The sequence below is a fragment of the Prionailurus bengalensis genome, chromosome E2 (genome assembly GCF_016509475.1).
Source record: "Prionailurus bengalensis isolate Pbe53 chromosome E2, Fcat_Pben_1.1_paternal_pri, whole genome shotgun sequence".
Taxonomy (NCBI): domain Eukaryota; kingdom Metazoa; phylum Chordata; class Mammalia; order Carnivora; family Felidae; genus Prionailurus; species Prionailurus bengalensis.
Window position 1 is genome coordinate 543,867 of NC_057352.1, and position 21,268 is coordinate 565,134.

Below are 21,268 nucleotides of genomic sequence, written 5' to 3' on the forward strand. Positions count from 1 at the left end.
CCTAATGTGGGACTCAAATTCATGAACCATGAGATCATGACCTGAGCCAAAGGCAGACACTCAACCAACTGAGCCACCCAAGCGCCCCCAGAGTCTACTTTTAATTCCAATAAAACCCATTTCAGAAGACTTCCCATCCTTAGACCTCCTCCAGTTCATGTTAACTGCTGGTTTACATTGATCATTGCTGGCTACATATTTCATCACTCAATACCAACTTCACCATGCAATGATTTCATTTTAGACAGTGTTTGGGGCTTTACATCAAGAATATCTTCCAATCCATTATTTCTAGGAATGTGTTACAGGGACAATGTCTGAGTAAGTTTGGGTGGTTGTTTTCACTAAAAAGATTATTTGGTGGGTATACTTACATTTTGAATTTCCTAACTCCTACTAAGAGCTCTGACTGAAAATTTTAAATCAGTGATCATGTTCATAGTTTCTCATCTAAATGCAGAAGTAAACACATTTTAATGTACATACAAATTACTTGTGCTACGTTTGGGAATTGTAAGCTCTTGGGTTTTACTGCCAGAGGTTCTGATTTAGTAGATCAAGGTAAGCTTGGTAATATGCAGTTTCAATGAACACTCCAAGCAAATCTGATATATGTGGTCATTAGAGCACACTCTGAGAGTCATACCTTGGTCACCTGATGTCTAATAAAGGTTTCGCAGTGAGCTTTTCCATCTTGATTATTCAGAGTTTCTCTCCCATGAATTTTTTCATGTTGAATAAGGGATGTAATATAACTGAAAACTTTCCCGCATTCGTTACATTCATAGGGTTTTTCTCCAGTATGAATTCTCTGATGCCTAGTAAGCTGACATCGCTGACTAAAGGCCTTTTCACAATGATTACATTCATAGGGTTTCTCGCCAGTGTGTGTCCTCTCGTGTTTTGTAAGAGTTGACCGATCATTAAAGGCTTTCCCACAGTCAATACATTCATAGGGCTTTTCTCCAGTATGTGTTCTCTGATGTTCAATAAGGCGTGACTTCTGACTGAAGGCTTTAAAACACATGTTACACTGATACGGCTTGTCTCCAATGTGTGTTCTTTGATGCACAATAAGGGGAGATCTCTGGCTGAAAGCTTTTCCACAATGACTACACTCATAAGGTTTCTCTCCAGTATGGGTTCGCTGGTGCACAACAAGCTGTGATCGCTGCCGAAAAGATTTCCCACAGTCATTACATTCGTATGGTTTCTCTCCAGAATGAATTCTCTGATGTGAAAGAAGGTGAGAGCTCCCAGCAAAGGCTTTCCCACACTGATTACATTCAAAAGGTTTCTCTCCAGTATGAGTTCTCTGATGCTCAATAAGGTGAGAGCTCCCAGTGAAAGCTTTATCACACTGATTGCATTTATATGGTTTCTCTCCAGTGTGAATTCGCAGATGCCTAATAAGCTGAGTGCTTCTAATGAAGGACTTTCCACACTGGTTACATTCATAGGGTTTCTCTCCAGTGTGAGTCCTTTTGTGTGCAACAAAGTCAGAACTTTGGCTGAAGGACTTTCCACAATGACCACACTCATAAGGTTTCTCTCCAGTATGAATTCTCTGGTGTACAATAAGGTTAGAGTTCCACCTGAAAGATTTTCCACATTCATGACATTTATATGGTTTTTCTCCGGTGTGAGTTCGCTGATGCCTAATAAGTTTGGAACTCTGGGTGAAGGATTTCCCACACTGGTTACATTCATAGGGCTTCTCTCCAGTGTGGGTTCTCTGGTGTACAACAAGGTCATAGCTCTGGCTGAAAGACTTCCCACACAGAGAACATTCATAGGGCTTTTCTCCAGTGTGTGTTCTCTGGTGTACAACAAGCTTAGAGCAACAGCTGAAAGATTTTCCACATTGATTACATGCATGTGGCTTCTTTCCAGTCTGAATGATGTCACAGTCAGTAAAAGATGACGTCTCATGGAAGGTATTACATTCCTCCTCACATCTAAATGGTGCTTCTTCAGGATCACTTATCACAGTTTGTACAAGGCATTTGTCACACTCATACTGGAGTTCTCTAAAATGCATTGGTTTGTGTTCATTCATAGACATGCTATGATTAATGATGTTTCTATAGTCTGTACAGTCATTGCTGCTCTCTGCTGAAAAAATTCTATTATGGTATTGAAGGGAGGTATCATAGTTGAAAGAGTCACTACTGACAGTATATTCATAAGGCTTTTTATTTCTTGTTTCAACATTTGTAAATTTATTCAAGGAAATGCTCTGATAGAAGGCGCTAGGACTTTGGTGATTTTCATGGGGCTTCAGATCAGCCCAGCCTTTCTCATGATTAATGAAAACTGAATTCTGTTTCAACTTTTTAACCTGTGACTCAAGTGTATGGAAATGTGCTCTTGTGGGTAATGTTGGAGGTAGAAGTCTTAAATTCAGGTAACTTCCCCCAAGGTCAGGCTCACAATGTTTCCCGTGAGCAAACGGTCTTTCTGGGGTGAGTATCGTTTGACTCAAAGGGTCTTCCTGGTGCTCCCTTAGCTGGTCCCTCCAATCCTGCCTTCCTCCCAATGTTACCAACCAGGGGCCCTCCTCCTGTATGCAGCATTTCATTTCTATGTTGTGGAATGGTTCTTCCACAGCAGTATCCTCTTTAGAAGCTGACTCTTCCTTTTCAAGTGTATTCTTCCAGTCTGAAAGAAATCCAAAATACTGAATTACTGGATATGTATTAGAGGGAGAGGATGGGATGAAGGAGACCCACCTAGTATAAGAGGTGTCTCTGGGTTTGTTTCTAACCCATGGATTGTAATTTCATGCAGGATGTGGGGGGGGAAAAAGATGGATCAGAAAACAGGAAATCAGTGATAAAGTATAAAAAACAAGCAAAGATACTGGGGGACTGGTCCCCAAAGAAGGAGCAGAGAAATAAGAATAAGCAGGGGAGGGTAAAGAATAAAGGAGAAATCCACAAAAAGAATCGGGGGGGGGGGGTCTGAAGGTATACAGCCCCAATAACCACAAAACATACCTACGTTCTAATTGCTGGAACCTGTGAATATGGTACCTGATTGGGGAAAAAGGGTCTTTGCAGATGTGTAAGTTAAGGAACTTGAGATAGGGAGAGTATCTGTGTGGGCCCTAAATGTCACCAGGAGTGTCCTTATAAAAGGGAGGTAGAGAGAGATTTGACACACACAGAGAAGGTGATATGAACACGGAACAAAGAGATTTAGAGATGCTGGCCTTAAAGACTGAAGTGATATGGGCACAAACCAAGGAATGCTGCAGCCACCAGAAGTGGGAAGAAACAAGGAACAGATTTCCTTCTGGACCCTTCCAAGGGAGCATGACTCTGCTGCCATGGTATTGATTTCAGGTTTCTGGCCTCCAAAACTAGAAGAATCAATTTGTTTTGTTTTAACCCACCCAACTGGTAATATTACAGCAGCCATGGGAAATTAATACAGGGGCCTATCTGGTGCCTCAATCTAGATTATTGATCCAGAATCTTACTCTATTTATTTTCTGGTTCTGGATCTTGAAACAGGATCCCAAACATCAACACTGACTTAATATTCCTAACACACTATTTCTACTGTTTCTTCAGGCTACCCACAGAAAAAAAGACTCTTTCACCACTCCATAGTCAATGCCACCGACACCCCAGAAAAGCACTGTCGTCCTTGAAACAGTGTGGTTGGCCAGGCTGGGTTGCAACTGGGCTTCACTAACCAGCAACTTCTGAAGCTCATTCTCCTCGGTGGTAAGCCAGGAATAAAAATCCTTAGCTTACAGGGTTTGATGCACAAATGAACCGATCTGTGAGTCCTACATGGTGCCTGGCACAGAGTGCACTGTTAGTTCATGGTACCATTGATATCATCACCCCTGATTGTCCTAACAAGCATTCCTCCCTCTGGTGAAATAGTGGGCCTCTAACAAGTGCTACAGGTTCCCAGCTCAGGACCCTTGCCTGAGTTCTCCAAGATTCCCCCTTTACGTGTCACTCTTCCTATTTCAGGTGTATAGCTGCCCACATTTAGTACTATCAAGGCCTCTGCTCAAGTCCCCATGCTTCACTCTCCATGTCTGCCATGGAGACAGGGATCCTCCATTTGGCAAAATGTTAACTATACTCTGTGGCCCTCCTTTAACTCCAGGAGGACATTTCCGACTTGGACAAAGTCCTTATCTAAGCTCAACACCCTCCACGAGCAATGCTGTTCTCCTTTCCAAGACTCTGTTGTGTTCCCTTGTGATGTTGCCTTGGAATCCCTAATGATCAGAACTTTTTCAAATGAAACAATGAAGGGGAGTGAAAAGGTATTTGGGGACGAGAAGGAGGAAAGAAGTCTTTGGGTGGCTAAAGGTGTCTAAATTGTGTCTGGTCATTGGGAACTGGGCAAAGGAGGTTAGACATTTTTCAGCAGTGTCTCCATTAAGATTTCAAAATGAGGAAAACAGAGATAGTGATGTCTATGACTGATGAGAATAAAGATGCTGCCCATAAACTGAATTCAGGATGGCATCATGAGAATGACCAAGAACAAGTAAAAGTGGGTGACGCTTCAGAGGGAAAAATAACAATAATAGAGGCTGCAAGTGCGAGTTATAGGGTAAGAAGCAACAAGAGCACATAAGATAAACTCAACGCCTGGCTATGGGAACACAGAAGGCAGTGTGAAGGTCGAAGATGGTGTGAAGGATACACATGATGCTTCCTGCTAACTGAAAGCAGCCAGTTAAGAAAGGCCATGTACTGCAGGATTCCAACTATAGGACATACTAAAAAAGGTAAAACCAGAGACAGTAAAACAACCAGTGGTTTCCAGGAGTTAGGGTGGAGGGAGGAAGGAACAGGTGGAGCAAAGAGGATATTTAGGGCAGTGGAATTATTTTGCATGATACTATGATAGATATATGGCATCATACATTTGCCCAAACCCATACAGTGTACAACACCAAGAGTGAACCTGATGTAAACTATTGATCTCTATTGGTAATAATGGGTTAATACAGCTTCACCCATTGTTTTCTTTTTAGAGAGAGAGAGAGAGCACACACGTGCATGCAGCATACACACCCGTGAATGGGGGAGGTGCAAAGAGAGGGAGAGCCTAAGCAGGCTCCGTGCCCAGTGTGGACTGTGGGACCATCACCTGAGCTGAAATAAACAGCTGGACACTCAACTGACTGAGCCACCCAGGCGCCCCACAAAGCTTCACCCATTGTAACAAAAGTACCACAGCATATAAAATATTAATAACAGAGGAAACTGTGTGTGTGTGGTGGGGGAGGGAAGGGTGAAATATGGGAACTCTGTACTTTCTGCCCAACTTTCTGTAAACATAAAACTGCTCTAATAAATAAAATCTATTAATTAAAACAGAACAGCAACAAAAATCAGAAGCAGCCTAATTAGTTAGGATGATGCACATGTTCTAAATTGATCGTAGAAATGGATGCACATTCTGTGAATATACTCAAATCCCCTGCATACTTTATTTTTTTTTTTAATTTTTTTTTTCAACATTTATTTATTTTTTGGGGGACAGAGAGAGACAGAGCATGAACGGGGGAGGGGCAGAGAGAGAGGGAGACACAGAATCAGAAACAGGCTCCAGGCTCTGAGCCATCAGCCCAGAGCCCGACGCGGGGCTCGAACTCACGGACCGCGAGATCGTGACCTGGCTGAAGTCGGACGCTTAACCGACTGCGGCACCCAGGCGCCCCTCCCCTGCATACTTTAAATTAGTGCGTTGTATGGTATGTGCATTGTATCTGGCACAGCTATTAAAAAAAAGAGAGTTCCAACCAGGCTGCCACACTGGGATGTATCAGGAAGTGGATGAGAAGAGGTGGGAAAATAAGTCCAGGAACTGATTTAGTAGAAATCCTTCTGGAAGGAATAGGTCGTTGCCACTTCCCAGGATGCACAAGTTCTCACCATACCTCTGAATCATCTAGTAGTTATGGGAATGTCCAACATGGAGGGGGGATGGACACCCAACTACAGGGTAAAGACCAGGCCTGAAGGGGAAGTCTGAGGAGTCGCTGCCTTGGGTGGAAGTCAGGACGAAGGACTCAAGGAAAAGGGGGCACAAGGAGCTGGGAGTAGATGAAGCAAGCAGCTAAGGGATGAAGACCAAGGGAAGATGGGAAAAGAAAAGAACGTGTACATAAGAAATGTCAGGACAACAATGATGTGTTTTTCATGGACTGGGGATGGAGGGATGGGTTGATGTGGCTGAGAATGAGGCTTTTTGGACGCCTGAGGAAGCTTCCTGCTCCTTCTCCCCTCCGAGGACCCAGGGTCCTGGGGAGAGCTCTCTGGCCCCCTTAACTCACCAGGCCTCTGATTTCCTCTCACCTCTGGGAGGTCCATGCTCTCCCCTCCATGGGTCTTGTCCTTGCTCCAGCCAGCAGATCACAGCCGGTTTCGAAAGCAGAAGCCCTGGTCATTGGGGGGAAAACAAAGGACTTTGTGCTCTGTTTGAGGAAGAGGAGAACTACTATGTCCTCCAGCCCAGCCCTCAGTCCTGGGGTTAGATGTGGATGGACTAGGAAGGCCCTGCACATCCTGAAAAAACTCCCAGCAAAACTCTCGGCTCCTTAGAGGCAGAAAAGTGGCAATATCCGAGATCTGCATCTCAAAGGAACCCATTTCTAGAATGTTCTGGCCCAGCCCAGGCATACCCGTAAGAGCCAGAGCTTTGAGTCCCTGAAGCAGAAAACTGCTGTGATGGGCGGAGCCTATCTTACCCAGGAAGGCTAGGTGGCTGCAGGTCTCCAGAGTCACGTTGCGGTACAGCGTCCTCTGGGCTGGATCCAGCTGTCCCCACTCCTCCCGCGTGAAGGTCACAGCCACGTCCTTGAAGCTCACAGGTGGCTGAAACATCACCTGTATCATCATACATTGTGGACGCTGGGTAGGGGGAATGGGGCAGCATGGGGAGGGAGAGGACGTGGGCCGAGGATGACCCCCATGAGCACTCATGGGGTTCCCACCTTTGGGACCAAACCCAGACCCAGGCCCATGGTGTTTTCACTTCTCTCTGAGTGTCTCATCTACCCCTGGTCACACTGGTGCTTCTGATTTCCTGTACTGGGAAACAACAGGAATCCCACTCAGACATCCCATCCCTCACTTCTCTACAAAGTCACAAATTTGAAGCCAAAGAGGAGGTTCTAAATCAGGGGTCAGCAAACTTTGGCCTGCAGGACAAATAAGGGCTATGGCATGTTTTTTATAAGGCTAATGCTATGAGCTGCATTGTTTCCCCCCAGATTCACATGTTGAGGGCCTACCTCCCAAAGTGACAGGGACTTTACCCAGAAGTAATTAAGGCTAATGTAGGTCATGAGGGCAGGGCTCTAGTGTGATGAGATTGGTGTCCTCATAAGAGGAAGCAGGGACACCAGAGGTCTCTCTCCCTACCACGTGAGGACACAGAGGAGGTGCCACCAGCAAGCCAGAAAGACAGTCCTCACCAGAAAGCAACGCTGTTGACACCTTGATCTTGGATTTCCAGTTTGCAGAACTATGAGAAAATAAACGTCTGTTGCTTACTCCACCCAGCCTGTGGTATTTCGTCATAGCAGCACGAACGGACTAATATAGCTAAGAACGGATTTTTACATTTTTAAATCCATTTTTCACCATGTGTGAAAAGGATGGGACAAAGGCTGTATGTGGTCCACAGAGCCTAAAATAGTTCCTACCTGGCCCTTTATAGAGAGTGCTAGGTGAAGCCTACTTTCAAGGAAGGCCGCCAACAGGCAAAAAGCCATGTGTCCTGGCCTCGGGGGCCAGGCCTGAGGTAGCATCTCAGCTTCATGACTCACTTGAGGGACACCTGGACATGTCCCTGAACTCCTCTGGCTTGAGCCGCTGTCCCTTATGAAGACAGTCTCCCGCATCAGGAAGTCTCACAGGACGTGAGGGGCAGTGACCCCCAGGCACCCAGTAAGCACACAGATAATGGGCGTGGTGATGGGACCCTGAACAAGGTCAGGGACCTGCTCCTCACCCCACTGTGTGCTGCACTGTGAGCCATCTAAGGGTGACTATGGCACTTTAAGGGGACACTCTCAGTGGCCCTCCTGAGTAGTCTCAGTGAGGGTCAAGGGCCCAGTGTGGCTAAATGGGGTATGGAGGCCTAGTTCTGCCCATCCTTGATAACTTGCTGAGCAGCCGTCACAAACAGTCTGAGCCACAGGGCACCAGCTGTCCCAGGAGACCAGGTGTGGAAGCCTCATGCTGGGTCTGATCCTAGAAGCTCCTGGCTTATCCATACAGGGAAGGTGCTTTATCTGCAAAGAGCCCTTGGCTTTCACATGAAGGCTAAGGACAACATTACAGTGCTCTTATGGGCTGGCCTGAGGACCTGGGTGCTAGTCCTGGACCCATTTTGCACCTGAGGAGACTGAGGCAAAGAGAGAAAAGGTCCCTAACTCACCTGGGATGGGACTGGCTGAGAATGTGCTTCCATTTCCTCCTCATACCTGAAGAAGCTGTTGTGGAGAGGGCAGGGATCCTCAGAAGGCAGGGCTGGCGAAAGAGGGAGCAATTAGCAATTCAGCCCCTCCTCAGTAAGCCCACGGGACAGAAACCACCCACAACCCCAACAAAGGAGAGGCCTGCCAATGCCATCTGAGGAACATCCCCCTGGGGTTTGAGTAGCTGGGAGATAGGGCTCTGACCAGTTTCCTAAAAGTCCAAGGCTCTGAGGTCAGCTCTGGCAGCCAAGCCAGCTTTCCAGATGTGGAGTGGGCCAGCCAGCCCAGGTCCAAGCCTAGGGATGGACATGGGCTGCCCTAGGCTCAAGGTAAATGCCCAGTCACATGCTGGTGTGTCTGAACTGTGACCCCACAGATACACAGCCATCCCTAGACACCTAAGTAAAGGACTGGCCAGTTTCTTCTGTCATTTCAAGAGACTAAATCGGAGGAGATAGAAGCAGAGTGTTAAGACAATTGTATGATTTTAAGATACCTCAATGAAACATCAGCTAATTTCCCATGAAAACTGCACAATTTTTGAATACCAATGACACATGAACTGGCTTCAAAAAGAAAAAAAGACTCACAATTTTAAAATATCACAATAAAACATCAGCTGGTTTCCAAAAATGGGGGTAAGGGGAATGGGGACAAGAAGGATAAAAATCCCCAGGAGGACAACTAAGGGCTCTGTAGGGGGTGTCACCCCGGGTATGTGCTCCCCCAAGCTACTCTGGAGGTGCAGGACGCTGCCCCCGCGTGGGGTGTGCCCATCACCTGCTGCTTTACTTGTTCGCCATTGCATCCCATACCCTACTTGTCTAATAGCTTGGCTGCAGGCATGTGACTGTCCCACTGAGACAGCCGGGTGAGAATCCCATGAAATATGGCCGCCAAACCTTCCCCATATTTGACTCCTGCTCACCCACTTGCATCAGAAGCACACCCACACCTGTGTACGCCCACACACCAACTCTCGTCACTGGTCATTTGGGATGACCCAACATTCCAGAAATATATGCTGCATTTGTGTGTCTGTTCACATGGAGCTCCTGCTCATTCCGCCAGATGGCACCTTTCATTTGCATGGTGCCATCTAGGTCACAAAGAACCTTGAACCCTCACCCCCGTGAAACTCAGAACAGCTACCGTCTGGGCTGGAGGCCCACGGAGACTCGGGACTCTCATTCATTGCTTCCGGGAGGCAGATGCTCACTCTTCTCCCAGGACTGAATGCTAGCATTTTTCTTGTTCTACTTTTTCTGTAAAACCATTTCCCCAGAGAATCAAAAAGCACTCACATATTGGGGAAATCGTGCTCTCCCCATGCTTCACATTTGTGGCAGTTCTCACCTCTGCCTTCAAATGTCCGGATAGTCTCCTCTACCAGTGTCATCTCCTCTTCGAGCTTTTCCAGGTGCTGGGTTTCTCATAGGTCCTGAGCTCCGCGGAGAGTATGCTGGGGGCAGCCCCTAGCCACAGTCAGCAGGAGCACGGTGGTTGCAGATGGGCCAGGACCTCAGCACCTGCAACTGCTGGAGCCACAAAGGCACCAGAGGCAGCTTCTCACTGTTCTCCCACTTCCAAGACAGTCTCTTTCGAGCACTCTGCTGATTCCAATGCAGCGAGGTCTGAGAACTCCTTTTCTGAGCTTAATTCTGCAGACACTCTCTTCTGGTCATCACCTTCGTGGTGGGTCCCAATCTCTCTCACAGAGACCTCATATTCTTCAGGCAAATAGAGCACCCAAGTCCTCTGAGAATTGCTGTAAAAAGGGGAGAGTGCTGAGCAACAAATTCAATACTGAAGCGGAAGATGATGGCTTCAAAACGCAGGGCTGTGTCTGACCTTGGCGCTCAGGCCAGTACAGATAAGGCAGCAATAAACATGCAAGAAACAGAATGCCAGAATGTTTCGAATAGCTGTCAAATAAGAAATTTTAGAGGAAAACCATTTATATCCTACTAAAAAACATTAAAGTCAGAACATAAGTCTGTGACAAAAAGTTCAACTTTCAACTTTAGAGCTGGTGTGAGTACGCATTTACCTGACTCCCAGAACAACCCCCACCCCAAGAAGGCAAAAGTTCCATCCATCCATAACAATGCTGGAATGGCCACACCGTCCACAGCACACCTAACATACTGTGTGCATAACAGGTTGTGTAACTCAGCAGGCCTAGATTATCCATGACTCGCACATTTCAAAGAAAGGCCTGTTCCCTGACCAGCTAGCTGCTGGGAGGTAACCTCTGAGCTCTTAGGGATATCCTACCTGATAAATTGTCTCTGTTTACTTGGGGACACCATACACAGTGTGCATCAGGCTCAACTAAAGGACCAGGCCATGAAAAGAACCCCATCTCCAGGAAGTGTGAGAAAGTTGGCCCTTTCTGCACAGCTGTGGTTCTCAGCTGGGAGCAGGGGTGCCCTCAAGGGACATCTGGCAATGTCTGAAGACACGTGGTTGTCACAACTTATAGAGGGTGGGCAGAGGTGAGAGGGGCACTAAACATTTCCCCCACCTGAGGACGACTCGGCCTCCAATGTCAACAGTGCCAAGATTTCCTAGCCTGGAAATGATTAACTCTTTGGTCTTCACATGTGTACTGAGAATCTGAGAATGATGCTTCAAGTCCTTCTTCCTTCCTTCCTTCCTTCCTTCCTTTCTTCTTTCTTTCTTTCTTTCTTTCTTTCTTTCTTTCTTTCCTTCCTTCCTTCCTTCCTTTCCTTTCCTTTCCTTTCCTTTCCTTTCCTTTCTTTCTTTCTTTCTTTCTTTCTTTCTTTCTTTCTTTCTTTCTTTCTTTCTTTCTTTCTTTCTTTCTTTCTTTCTTGTTTTTTGGAGAGAGCAAATGAGCTAGGGGTAGAGGGAGAGAGGAAGAAAGAGAGAGAGAGGGAGGGAGAATCTCAAGCAGGTTCCATGTTCAGCAAAGAGCCCGAAATGGGGTTCAGTCACACAACCCTGGGATCATGACCTGAGCCAAAATCAAGAGTCAGACACCCAACTGAGTCACCTAGGTGCCCCTGAAGTCCTTCCTGACCCCTCCTTCACACTCACCTATCACATTCAGTTGGTCACAAAGACCTGGGGTCCCCCACATTTCAAATATGCACCTCTCCACACCCTTGGTTCCCAATGTCTGGTCTATTGCTTTTTGATTGAGTTACTGAAGAAGATCTGACTGGGTCCTATCTCCTGTCTTTCCCCCTTTCTCCCAGGAAGCCACAGAGGCCATAGTAGAATGCAGCTTCTGTCACTGTGTGGCAGTTTCCCACTGTCTTCAGGTTCAAGTTCAAGTTCCTCCACAAGCTCTGGAAGTTCCTTTCTGTATTAAAAGTACACATGATGGGGTACCTGGGTGGTTCAGTCGGTTAAGCATCCAACCTCAGCTCAGGTCATGATCTCATGGTTTGTGAGTTCGAGCTCCACGTTGGGCTCTGTGCTGACAGCTCAGAGCCTGGAGCCTGCTTCAGATTCTGTGTCTCCCTCCCTCTCTGCCCATCTCCTGCTCACGCTCTGTCTCTCTCTCTCTCAAAAATAAATAAACATTACAAAAAAATGTTTTAAAAAGTACACATGATATGGGGCACATGAGATGGGGTGGCTCAGTCAGATGAGCATCCAACTTCAGCTCAGGTCACGAGCTGTGCTGACAGCTCAGAGCCTGGAGCCTGCCTTGGATTCTGTGTCTCCCTCTCTCTGTCCCTCCCCCACTCACACTCTGTCTTTCTCTCTCTCTCTCTCTCAAAAAAAAACATAAAAAATTTTTTTAAAGTACACATGAGAGGCGCCTGAGTGGCTCAGTCGATTGAGCGTCCAACTTCAGCTCAGGTCATGATCTCACGGTTGGTGAGTTCAAGCCCCACATTGGGCTCTGTGCTGACAGCTCAGAGCCCAGAGCCCACTTCAGATTCTGTGTCTCCCTCTCTCTCTGCCCCTCCCCCACTTGCATTCTGTCTCTCAAAAATGAAAATAAACATTAAAACAATAAAATAAAATAAAATAAAATAAAATAAAATAAAATAAAATAAAATAAAAAGTACACATTAAATGCCAGTTCGGACACTGAATTGGGAAAAACCCTGTCTGTTCTCCCAAGATTCTCCTTTACTCCTACATTCTCAACAGTCCTGACCCTTCTGCTCACCATATGTGGGGGTTTTTCCCATACCAAACACTTCTATGTGACACCAGCAGGGTGTCCAACAATTTAACTCAACTCAGATCCCACATCTTAAGGGTTCAGTTCCACAAGACTGCCCCAATCCCTCCAGATGCCAACCATAAGCAGCAGGTTCCCAAGTTACCCACAACTCCTCTCTGACTTAGCTACAAATTGAAGCTTCCCATGACCTCCTCTCCTTAGATCCTATATTTGTTGGAGTGGCTCACAGAACTCAAAGTAATGTACACATTTGCCAGTTTATTAAAGTATATGACAAAGAACACAGATGAACAACCAGATAAAGAGATACACAAGGTGCCATCTTGCCATCTTGGTTCTCTGCCTCTCCCTCTGGTACACTGCTGCCCAGCCCACTGCCCCTTTCGTAGCATCTTTCATCAAGGACCTGCCCCTCAGCCTCTCTCACTTGGAAGCTCAACACAATCTGCCTCACACTACCAGCCACCCTCTCTGCCTGCCACTGATGGTTTTTGAGTCCTAGGTGGTATGAGACACATCCGCCCCATCTGTATCCCCACTACAGCAGCAAGTCCATGCTCTCACTCCCTCTTCCCACCCCTCTCACTACTGTCCGATCTGCGCAGACAAACCTGCCTCTTAATTCACTCCAGTTAATGACCCTAGGCTCTACCACCTTCCAGGCACTGACTCCTCTAAGCCAAAACCCTCCCAAGTGGCTCCCTTCAACTTCTCAGGGGAGAGATTTCCCTTCTAGTCAAGTAAACTCCTGCATCCCAGTACCCCCAACCCTTACTTCCATGCTTCTGCTCCTCACAGCTAGGCCCTTGGAGCAGCCAACACCTCAGTCCCCTCTTCTTCACTCTGTCCATGCTCTCTCTACCCTCACTCTTTTTAAAAAAAAAATTTTTTTTAAATGTTTATTTATTTTTGAGACAGAGAGAGACAGAGCATGAACGGGGGAGGGTCAGAGAGAGCGGAGACACAGAATCTGAAACAGGCTCCAGGCTCTGAGCTGTCAGCACAGAGCCCGACGCAGGGCTTGAACTCACGGACCGTGAGATCATAATCTGAGCCGAAGTCGGCCACTTAACCGACTGAGCCACCCAGGCGCCCCACTCTACCCTCACTCTTGAACACACACACTACAAATGCACACCACACCCAAGAAAGCGGACAAAGATTCTAGATGATGCCATCTTATTTTGACACTCCTGCCCATCCTTGGGCAGTCTCCTCCTGCCTATAACCATTTCTACTCTCCCATCCTCTCCTTGTCTGGAGGCATCCAAGGGCAAGGGCTGGGAACACTACTCTGCAGCCAGACTGACTGCTTTCAAAGTCCCAGCTCCACCACTTGCCTCTGTAGGCCCTAAACAGCCCTCCTTAACCTCACTAGGCCTCAGTTTCCTGATCTGTAGACATCTGGGAGAACAGCAGGCCTTGTGTCATCGTGCTTCTGTGAGGATTAAATGAGCTGTATTTATAGAGCTCAACATCATGCGACACACAGGACACAGCACATTTAGTCACATACATTATACATAAATTCCTCTTCTATGCCTCCTGCTGGACCTGGGAGGGGGCTGGTGTGGCAGGGTCTCTCCTTGTCTCCTCTGTCTCCAGGGCTGGGGCAGAGGTTGTTTTCTTCTTCTTCCTTTCACAGCTTCCTCTTTTCCTGCCTGGAGAGTGGGATTTCAAGTGCTGTGCCAGGCTTCAAGTTCAGCCCAGACCTCCCTCCCAGGCTCCCTGCCAATGCCACTTCCTCCTCTATTTCCAGCCCACCTCCTATCGACTCCTCATCTCAACACAGCTGAGTGACCAGGAATTCTGTGACCTCCATCCTGGCTCCTCACTAGAAATGGGAACTCAAGAGTCCTGAGCTCTTCCCACCCCCTTGGCATTCCCTCTTGCACAGTTATTTCCACAGCCAGACGGTTCTACTCTGAGGCTCTTTGAAATCCAACTCTAATGCCTCACGTACTGGATAGCTTCATGTCCGTGTTCTTCACACCTCCAGCCCCTTCTCTCACCTAGCCCTTAACCTGGGGTATCAACAAACACAGTGAACACCCTGGGCGCAGAGTTGATTGATGCTCTACCTGGACTGCCCCTAATTCTTTGTTCGCTTGGAAAGCATACACTTACTCTTCAAACTGAGTTCAAGTTCACATACCAGTGGAAGAAAACGCGTCCAAGTTCTGAGGCTGGGGTGGCCTCTGGGTAAAGGAAGCCTCACTTGCCTGGTTCTGCTGCCGGGAGGCCTAGGCTACCACCTCCTGCACAGAGCGCCCCCGGGGTAGGTGGCGTTAACAACCTGAGGGAAGAAAAGAGACGCGAGGCTGGGTCTGGGTGGGCAGGCCCCAGATTCCCACAGGCCGGCCAGAAACCCTCAACAACAGCTGGTCTCCTTTGCGGCGGGAGAGCTTCAACCAAACCGGCTCCCGGCCGCGCCCCGGAGCAGGAGAACCTCAAACTAGATCACACCCAGCCGCGCTCTGCAGCAGGAGGGGCCCTGGCTGCACCAGCTCCCTCCCAGTTTCTGTACAGAGAGGGACTCGCTTCCGACAGGCCCAGCGCGGCGCCGCAGGAGGAGGGACTTCGGCCAGTCTCCTGACTTCCCGGGCACCGCCCAGATAACTTCGGTCCGGCCTGGCCCCGCCCTCCAGCCCGCCCCGCCCAGCGGACAGCGGAGCGTCCGCGCGGGTCCCGGATTTCAGGCTCACCTGAGCGTGCGGATCAATGGCTGCGCTTCCGGCGGGTGGCGGAAGTGCGCGCGCTGGGCGTAACGGACTGCAAATCCCAGAAAGCCGCGCGCCGGCGGCGGTTTTTCCCGCGGCGGCGACCGTTGCTCCAGGCGACTGTTCGAGGGCGGAGGTGTTTGTGCGTCGGCGGCTCCCAGGGACTCAGAGTCGGCCGTCTCCCTTTTACAGCGGCTCGTGTTGTGGTTTCGAGTGTGGTTTCCCTTGGGCTGTGCTCTTTGGCGTGCCTCTCCGCTCGGCCCGGGTTAACGTACGCGACTCTGACTTTCCTCAGCCGGCAACCGAGGCCGCGACGCCAGAATGGCGGACGTCTACGATCTACGTCGAGGGCGGGATTCGCGTCTGAACTGCGCTCGGCCGCATCCTTTCCTCGTCGGCCTTTCCAGCGCCTCGACCTGCTGTGGAAGTGAACGAAGACGCCTTGAAAGGGTCTAGACCCCGCTAAAGCGAGGGAGTCCGCCACCATCCTGGGCCTTTGGCGGAGGCGCGAAGGCAGGCACGGAAAGCTTTTCAGCGACAAGCAGGAGAGGCCTCGGGTGCGCCTTGGATGCACTTTGGCGAGTGTGGAAGTTGGAGACGGGCTAACTAAGCGGGTCATCCTGTCTGGGATGGCTTAGGGAGTATATTTGGCTTTCTCCGGTTGGCCCGAAGTGGGCCAGGGACAAAAAAATAGGTAAGCTGACAGTTAGTGACCAAGTCCTGAATGTGGGGGCCTGTAGCCGGAGAGGTTGTGGGTCTGTTCTATTAGGTGTGGTCTGCCCGTGGTTGTGTTTGCAGCCTCACTGCGTCGTGGGGCGCAGAGTGTGAGACCTTCCACCTGCTGACCTGCCACAGGAACCTTCCCAGGCCGGCCTGCTGGCGGGAGCCACTCTGGCTCTGCCTGAACGTCGTAAGCTCCTGATTGTTCCCTCGTGTCTGGGGTGCTCTTGTGACCAGCCTTCCTTGCTTGGACTCTTCTGGGCCTGACCTCGTTGGTTGCTTTACCCAACAACAATCAGCTTCTTACTTGCGTGTTTCATACTTGTTAACATGACCCTGCAATTTGTAGATTCTTCCAGGAAGTCTGGAATCTGACTTCCAAAGGGAGAGTCTTGATGGGAGTGGGCTCGTGCCTCTTGCTGTGTCACTGAATTAGACAAAAGCCCTTTGGCCAAGGAGAAACGACAGGTCTGCTGGGGGCTTCTGGGGAAGTGCCCCTCTCAGTTATTGACATAGACCATAGGGTGTCTCCTTTTATTGTCTTTGAACAGCATTGTCTGCACATAATGTGTAGAACCGTACTGCCTGCCAGCACCTTGAAGAGGCCAGCCCAAGGGGCAAAGTCGACATGCTGAGAATGGCAGAGCAGAAAGATGGAAAGAACCAGAGTCACCGAATCAACTAATACTGCCTGTGGCCATCTTGGGACTTTTCCTTATGATACCATAAACGACCTTGTTTATTTTTATTATGGAAAAATTCAAACATACAAGAGTAAGGTGAATAGTGTGATGAAAACCCATACTTCTCTCCATGCATTTACTCAACTTCTTTTACTCACCTCATTCTGTTCTTTAAATTTATCCCCACTTGCTCCCAGCCACCACTGGATTGTTTTGAAGCAGATTCCCTATCATTTCACTCATAAATAACTAAGGTTATCTGTAAAAGATAATGATTTCTGGCAGAATAGGAAAATCCATAAAGAAAGTAAATTAGTGGTTGCCTAGGACTGGGGAAGTTTGAGGGAAAATGAGTGACTGCTAAATGGATATTGGTTTCTTTTGGGGGTGATGAAAATGTCCTAAAGTTGATTGCAGTGATGGTTGTAAAACAGTAAAAAACCATTGAATTGTACAGTTTAAGTGGGTGTGTGTGAATTATGTTAATAAGGCTGTTTAAAAATCAGTACATAAGGTTGCCAACACCTATTGGAAAAACATATAATGGGGGAAAAAGATGACTTCTGAATACATAACCATAGTCATTAACACACCTAAAAATATTAGCAAAAATTCCTTAATATCAAATATCCAGTGTTAATTCCACTTGTGTCCTTTTTTTTTTTTTATCATTTTGTTTATTTAAATTAGGATCTGAACAAGATTCACACTTTACATTTGGTTAATGTGTGCTTCAGTCTTATAATTTAGGGATTTGCCCCATATGTGCTTTTTCCTTTTATTTCCATCTGTTGAAACTAGGTAAATTTTCCAAAAGGATTTACTACATTCTGGATTTTGGTGATAGTATCCTTGTGGTGTCATTTCTTGTTCCCTTATTTTCCTGTGAATTGGTAGTTGAACCTTGAGGCTTAATTAGATTCAAGGTTGTTATGCTTGCCAATCCTTCATAAGTGGTGCATGTGTTTTCTTTGGAATCATATCAGAAGGTATGTAATGTCTGGTGCACTTCTGTGATGTTTATTTTGATCAAGGGTTGACAGCTTGATCCATTTATTACAGAATTGTCCAGCATTTTTCGCAGAGTGGTTTTCGCAGTCATTGAAGATTGTTGCTTATACCCATTATTACCCGTTATTTTATTAGGAGTTACAAAATGGTTATTTTCTAATTACATCATTTCTTCTGCATCTTTTTGCTGCATCTTCTGCATTCTTCCATAAGGAAAAACTTTCCCTCACAAACATTTTGGTTACTCTAAGGAGGTAGAGTTTATTCAAGAAAAGCAGGATAAATGCTTCATTCTTTGCCTATGCTTTGAGAAAACAGATATATTAGCATTTTCCAAAGGTAGCCAGTGAGTATGTTTTATATACATGATTTTTAACATATTTTATCTGTTTTAATCTATTACAGTGAATAATTTGATGCTCCAACTGTCCAAATGTTGGCCACAAGCAGCTCCCTCTATGCTGACTCATGTGTCCTTTTGACATGATCTCAAGCTTTTGATAACTTCTTTGCTTTCCAGTCAGAGAAGATGTTGCAAGGCTCATCCTGTAAATTTCCTGCCCCAACCCTGGAATTAGGCACTTCTCTGAGGAATCCTGGTTCTTTTTAGTGGGAAATGTGTTTTAGAGACCTGGGCACTAAGAGTACCATTACTACTAGAGTAGTTATTGTTATAAACCTCTTTTTTTTTTTTAATGTTTTATTTATTTATTTTTGAGACAGAGAGAGACAGAGCATGAGCAGGGGAGGGGCAGAGAGAGAGGGAGACACAGAATCTACCTCTTCCTTAGGTAAAGGTCCTATACCACACATGGTCCTGTGATGTACTCTGTTGTTCCCACCTAACCATTTGGCTGGGGAGACCACTCTCTGGCAGCTGCCCTGGGCAGTATTGGGTGGCATGATGGCAGTTCTTCCACCAGGCCCCTAGTGATGCCATGTAATCTGTGTCCAGCTTTTTGCTATTAAAAATAGTGCTGCAATGGATACTCTTCTGCCTACGTAATTGTGTATTTTTGCCAGTGTATATTTGGAATAGAAGTGAAAGATAAATGTATATGTACTTTTGCCCAATTCCTCTCCCTTGGGATTGTACCTTACTACATTCTACCAGCAATGTATGGGAGGGTTTACAGTCTCATCACCTGAGTGTGGCAAAGTTTGATGCCAAACTTTGACTCTATGTGAATCTGATAGGTAAGAAACAGTATTTCAGTGTAGTTCTAGCTGGCATTTCTCTAATTATGAGTAGAATTTCTCTAATTATGAGCATCTTTTAATATGTTTAAGAGCCATTTCATTTCTTCTGTGAACTGTTCATATTTTGCCCATTTTTCTATAAGGTTGTTAGTCTTTTACTCTAGCTTTAGAAGTTCTTGATTAACAATGTTAACCTGTAGCTTATATTACAAATTGCAATTTTTCGTTTTGTAATCTTTTTGAAAACATTTTTAAAGTTTATTTATTTACTGTTACAGCCAGAGCAAGAGAACGTGTATACATGCCAGAGAGGGACAGAGAGAGAGGGAGAGAGAATCCCAAGCAGGAGCCGCACTACCAGCACAGAGCCCAACTCGGGGCTTGAACCCATGAACCGCGAGATCAGGACCTGAGCCGAGGTTGAGAGTTGGACCCTCAACTGACTGCGCCATTGAGGCACCCTGTTTGTAATCTTTTTTATATTGCTGATAGTGTTGTGGGTTTCTTTCTCATGTAAAAGTTAATCAAATTTATGAGTTTTTCCTTTATTGCTTCTGGATTTTGATTAATGGATAGGAAATATTCTCAAGTTATGGGGCAATTTACCCATGTTTCTTCTAGTACTTTTATGGTATAGTATGGCAATGTATGAATTCTTAGATTTATCCTAGTGTATGGTGTGAGGAATGACTTCCATTTTATCTTTTGTCCTATGGCTCCATAGTTACACTAGCTAAGTAGCTTACATTTTCCTTACTGTTTTGAGGTACCCCTTTTATCATACACTTAAATTTCTACATGCATTTGAGTATTTCTGGATTTTCGTTCAGTTGATCTGTATATATTCATGTGTCAATATTACAATTTTTAAGTTATGGATGCTTTGTAGTATGTTTTACTATTTAGTAGAGCATACCTCATTGCCCTTCTTTTTCAGGATGATTCTGGCTGTTAACACTTTTTTTTATTGTTTAGCTCTTCTAAATTGGTGGAGAGTTGAAAGAGGAGCTATTAATAATAGTAATAACAATACTAATAGATTAAGGGCTTACTGACTGTCAGCCCTATAAAGCACATATGTATATTAACTCAGTACTCTTCTCAACGCCCTATAAGATAGACACTTTCTTCCCTGTTGAACAGCTAGAAAAACTGAGGCACAGGGATACCTAGTTGACTCAGTTGGTTAAGTGTCTGACTCTAGATTTTGGCTCAGACTTCAGCTGTCTCTGTTTTGACCTCACACTTTCCAGTAGGGTTCTTCTTTCCAGCTTGTCTCTTGGCTAAGACAGAAGACCCTGATGGCAAAGCATCCCCTGAGGGGAACCAAAACTACCGCCCCCCCCCCCCCAATAAGGACTGCCCTGAGCCAGCAAGACCCCACCTGTGATTGACTCCAAGACATTGATTTGACTCCATTGATTTGACTCTCAATATCTACCTGCATGTATCCATCCACCTTTGCCCCACTTTTTCCTTTTATAAACACGGAAATATTCTCATCACTTTGGAGATAGTCTTTGAGACATTAGTCCGCTGTCCAACTGGTGTTGGCCTCATTGAAATTAATTAATTTTTATTTTTAAACTTTTTTTAATGTTTATTTTTGAGAGACAGAGACAGAGCACAAATGGGGAAGGAACAAAGAGAGAGAGGGAGACACAGAATCCAAAGCAGGCTCCAGGCTCCGAGCTGTCAGCATAGAGCCCGATGCAGGGCTTGAACTCATGAACCACGAGATCATGACCTGAGCTGAAGTCGGACGTTTAACTGACTGAGCCACCCAGGCGCCCCGAAATTAATTCTTTTCTTGTTTCACCACTTGTCTCTCTGCCTTTGGATTTTGTCAGCATTGTGTGGCCAACCCTGGTCTGTTAGGGACCCCTGGAGCCAGGTGTGCTTGCATCCAGGTGCCTGGGCTACAAAAGAAGCTGAGATTTCATGCTGAGTTAAGATGGTTCTTTAGGATAAAAGTCTTTATAACTATAGAGGTTCTTAAGACAAAAGTCTCAGTCCACTGGATTTTTGAATAAGTCACTTTCCTTACCGCAGTGTCTTGCCTCTCCCCTTATATAGGCCTGTTGTGTGGTGAGCAAAACAAGGTTGGACTTGGATAGAACACCATTTTCCCTCCAGAGCTGGATGTTCTCTTAGGTCCTCTCCAAGAATAACTTACTTTAATTTGGGCTTTCTTCCCCAATTTCTACTCAGAAAGACTTGAGATGGAAGGACAATGGATCCTTAGTCTTTGAACCGTATCCCTGTTTCAGGTGGATAAAGTGATGATAATGGCAAC

At 46.4% G+C, this 21,268-nt stretch overlaps 1 protein-coding gene and 2 long non-coding RNA genes across 12 annotated transcripts in view; 2 read left to right on the forward strand and 1 right to left on the reverse strand.

The window, feature by feature from the left end:
* The window catches only part of LOC122494674, an 18,029-nt gene extending 12,964 nt beyond the window's left edge, over nucleotides 1-5,065 (forward strand). The window contains exons 6-9 of one of the 4 annotated variants that reach the window (XR_006300237.1): nucleotides 1,222-1,330; nucleotides 3,579-3,734; nucleotides 4,132-4,294; nucleotides 5,017-5,057. This is a non-coding gene — a long non-coding RNA (uncharacterized LOC122494674). Of the gene's footprint in view, nucleotides 1-1,221; nucleotides 1,331-3,578; nucleotides 3,735-4,131; nucleotides 4,295-5,016 lie in introns of all 4 variants that reach the window. The other 3 variants (XR_006300238.1, XR_006300235.1, XR_006300236.1) reach the window with 3 other exon arrangements.
* On the reverse strand, nucleotides 70-15,453 carry ZNF544 (zinc finger protein 544). 7 transcript variants are annotated; one of them, XM_043599976.1, is made up of 8 exons: nucleotides 15,344-15,453; nucleotides 14,794-14,934; nucleotides 14,155-14,299; nucleotides 9,827-10,238; nucleotides 8,431-8,522; nucleotides 6,734-6,872; nucleotides 6,342-6,425; nucleotides 70-2,661 (listed from the first exon to the last, which is right to left on the reverse strand). In XM_043599976.1, exons 4-8 carry the CDS (start codon nucleotides 9,867-9,869, stop codon nucleotides 641-643), a joined length of 2,379 nt encoding a protein of 792 aa, XP_043455911.1. In that variant the 5' UTR covers nucleotides 9,870-10,238; nucleotides 14,155-14,299; nucleotides 14,794-14,934; nucleotides 15,344-15,453; the 3' UTR covers nucleotides 70-640. The 7 variants fall into 7 exon arrangements, with proteins under 7 accessions (XP_043455911.1, XP_043455910.1, XP_043455915.1 ...); XM_043599975.1 differs by lacking the exon at nucleotides 15,344-15,453 and adding an exon at nucleotides 15,166-15,322; XM_043599980.1 differs by lacking the exon at nucleotides 15,344-15,453 and having other exon boundaries at nucleotides 6,734-6,860; nucleotides 9,775-10,238; nucleotides 14,794-15,159.
* LOC122494675 lies at nucleotides 15,448-20,564 on the forward strand. Its single transcript, XR_006300239.1, has 3 exons — nucleotides 15,448-16,052; nucleotides 16,630-16,857; nucleotides 19,251-20,564. It is a non-coding gene; the product is annotated as an uncharacterized LOC122494675 (long non-coding RNA).
* The last annotated feature ends 704 nt before the right edge of the window (nucleotides 20,565-21,268 follow it).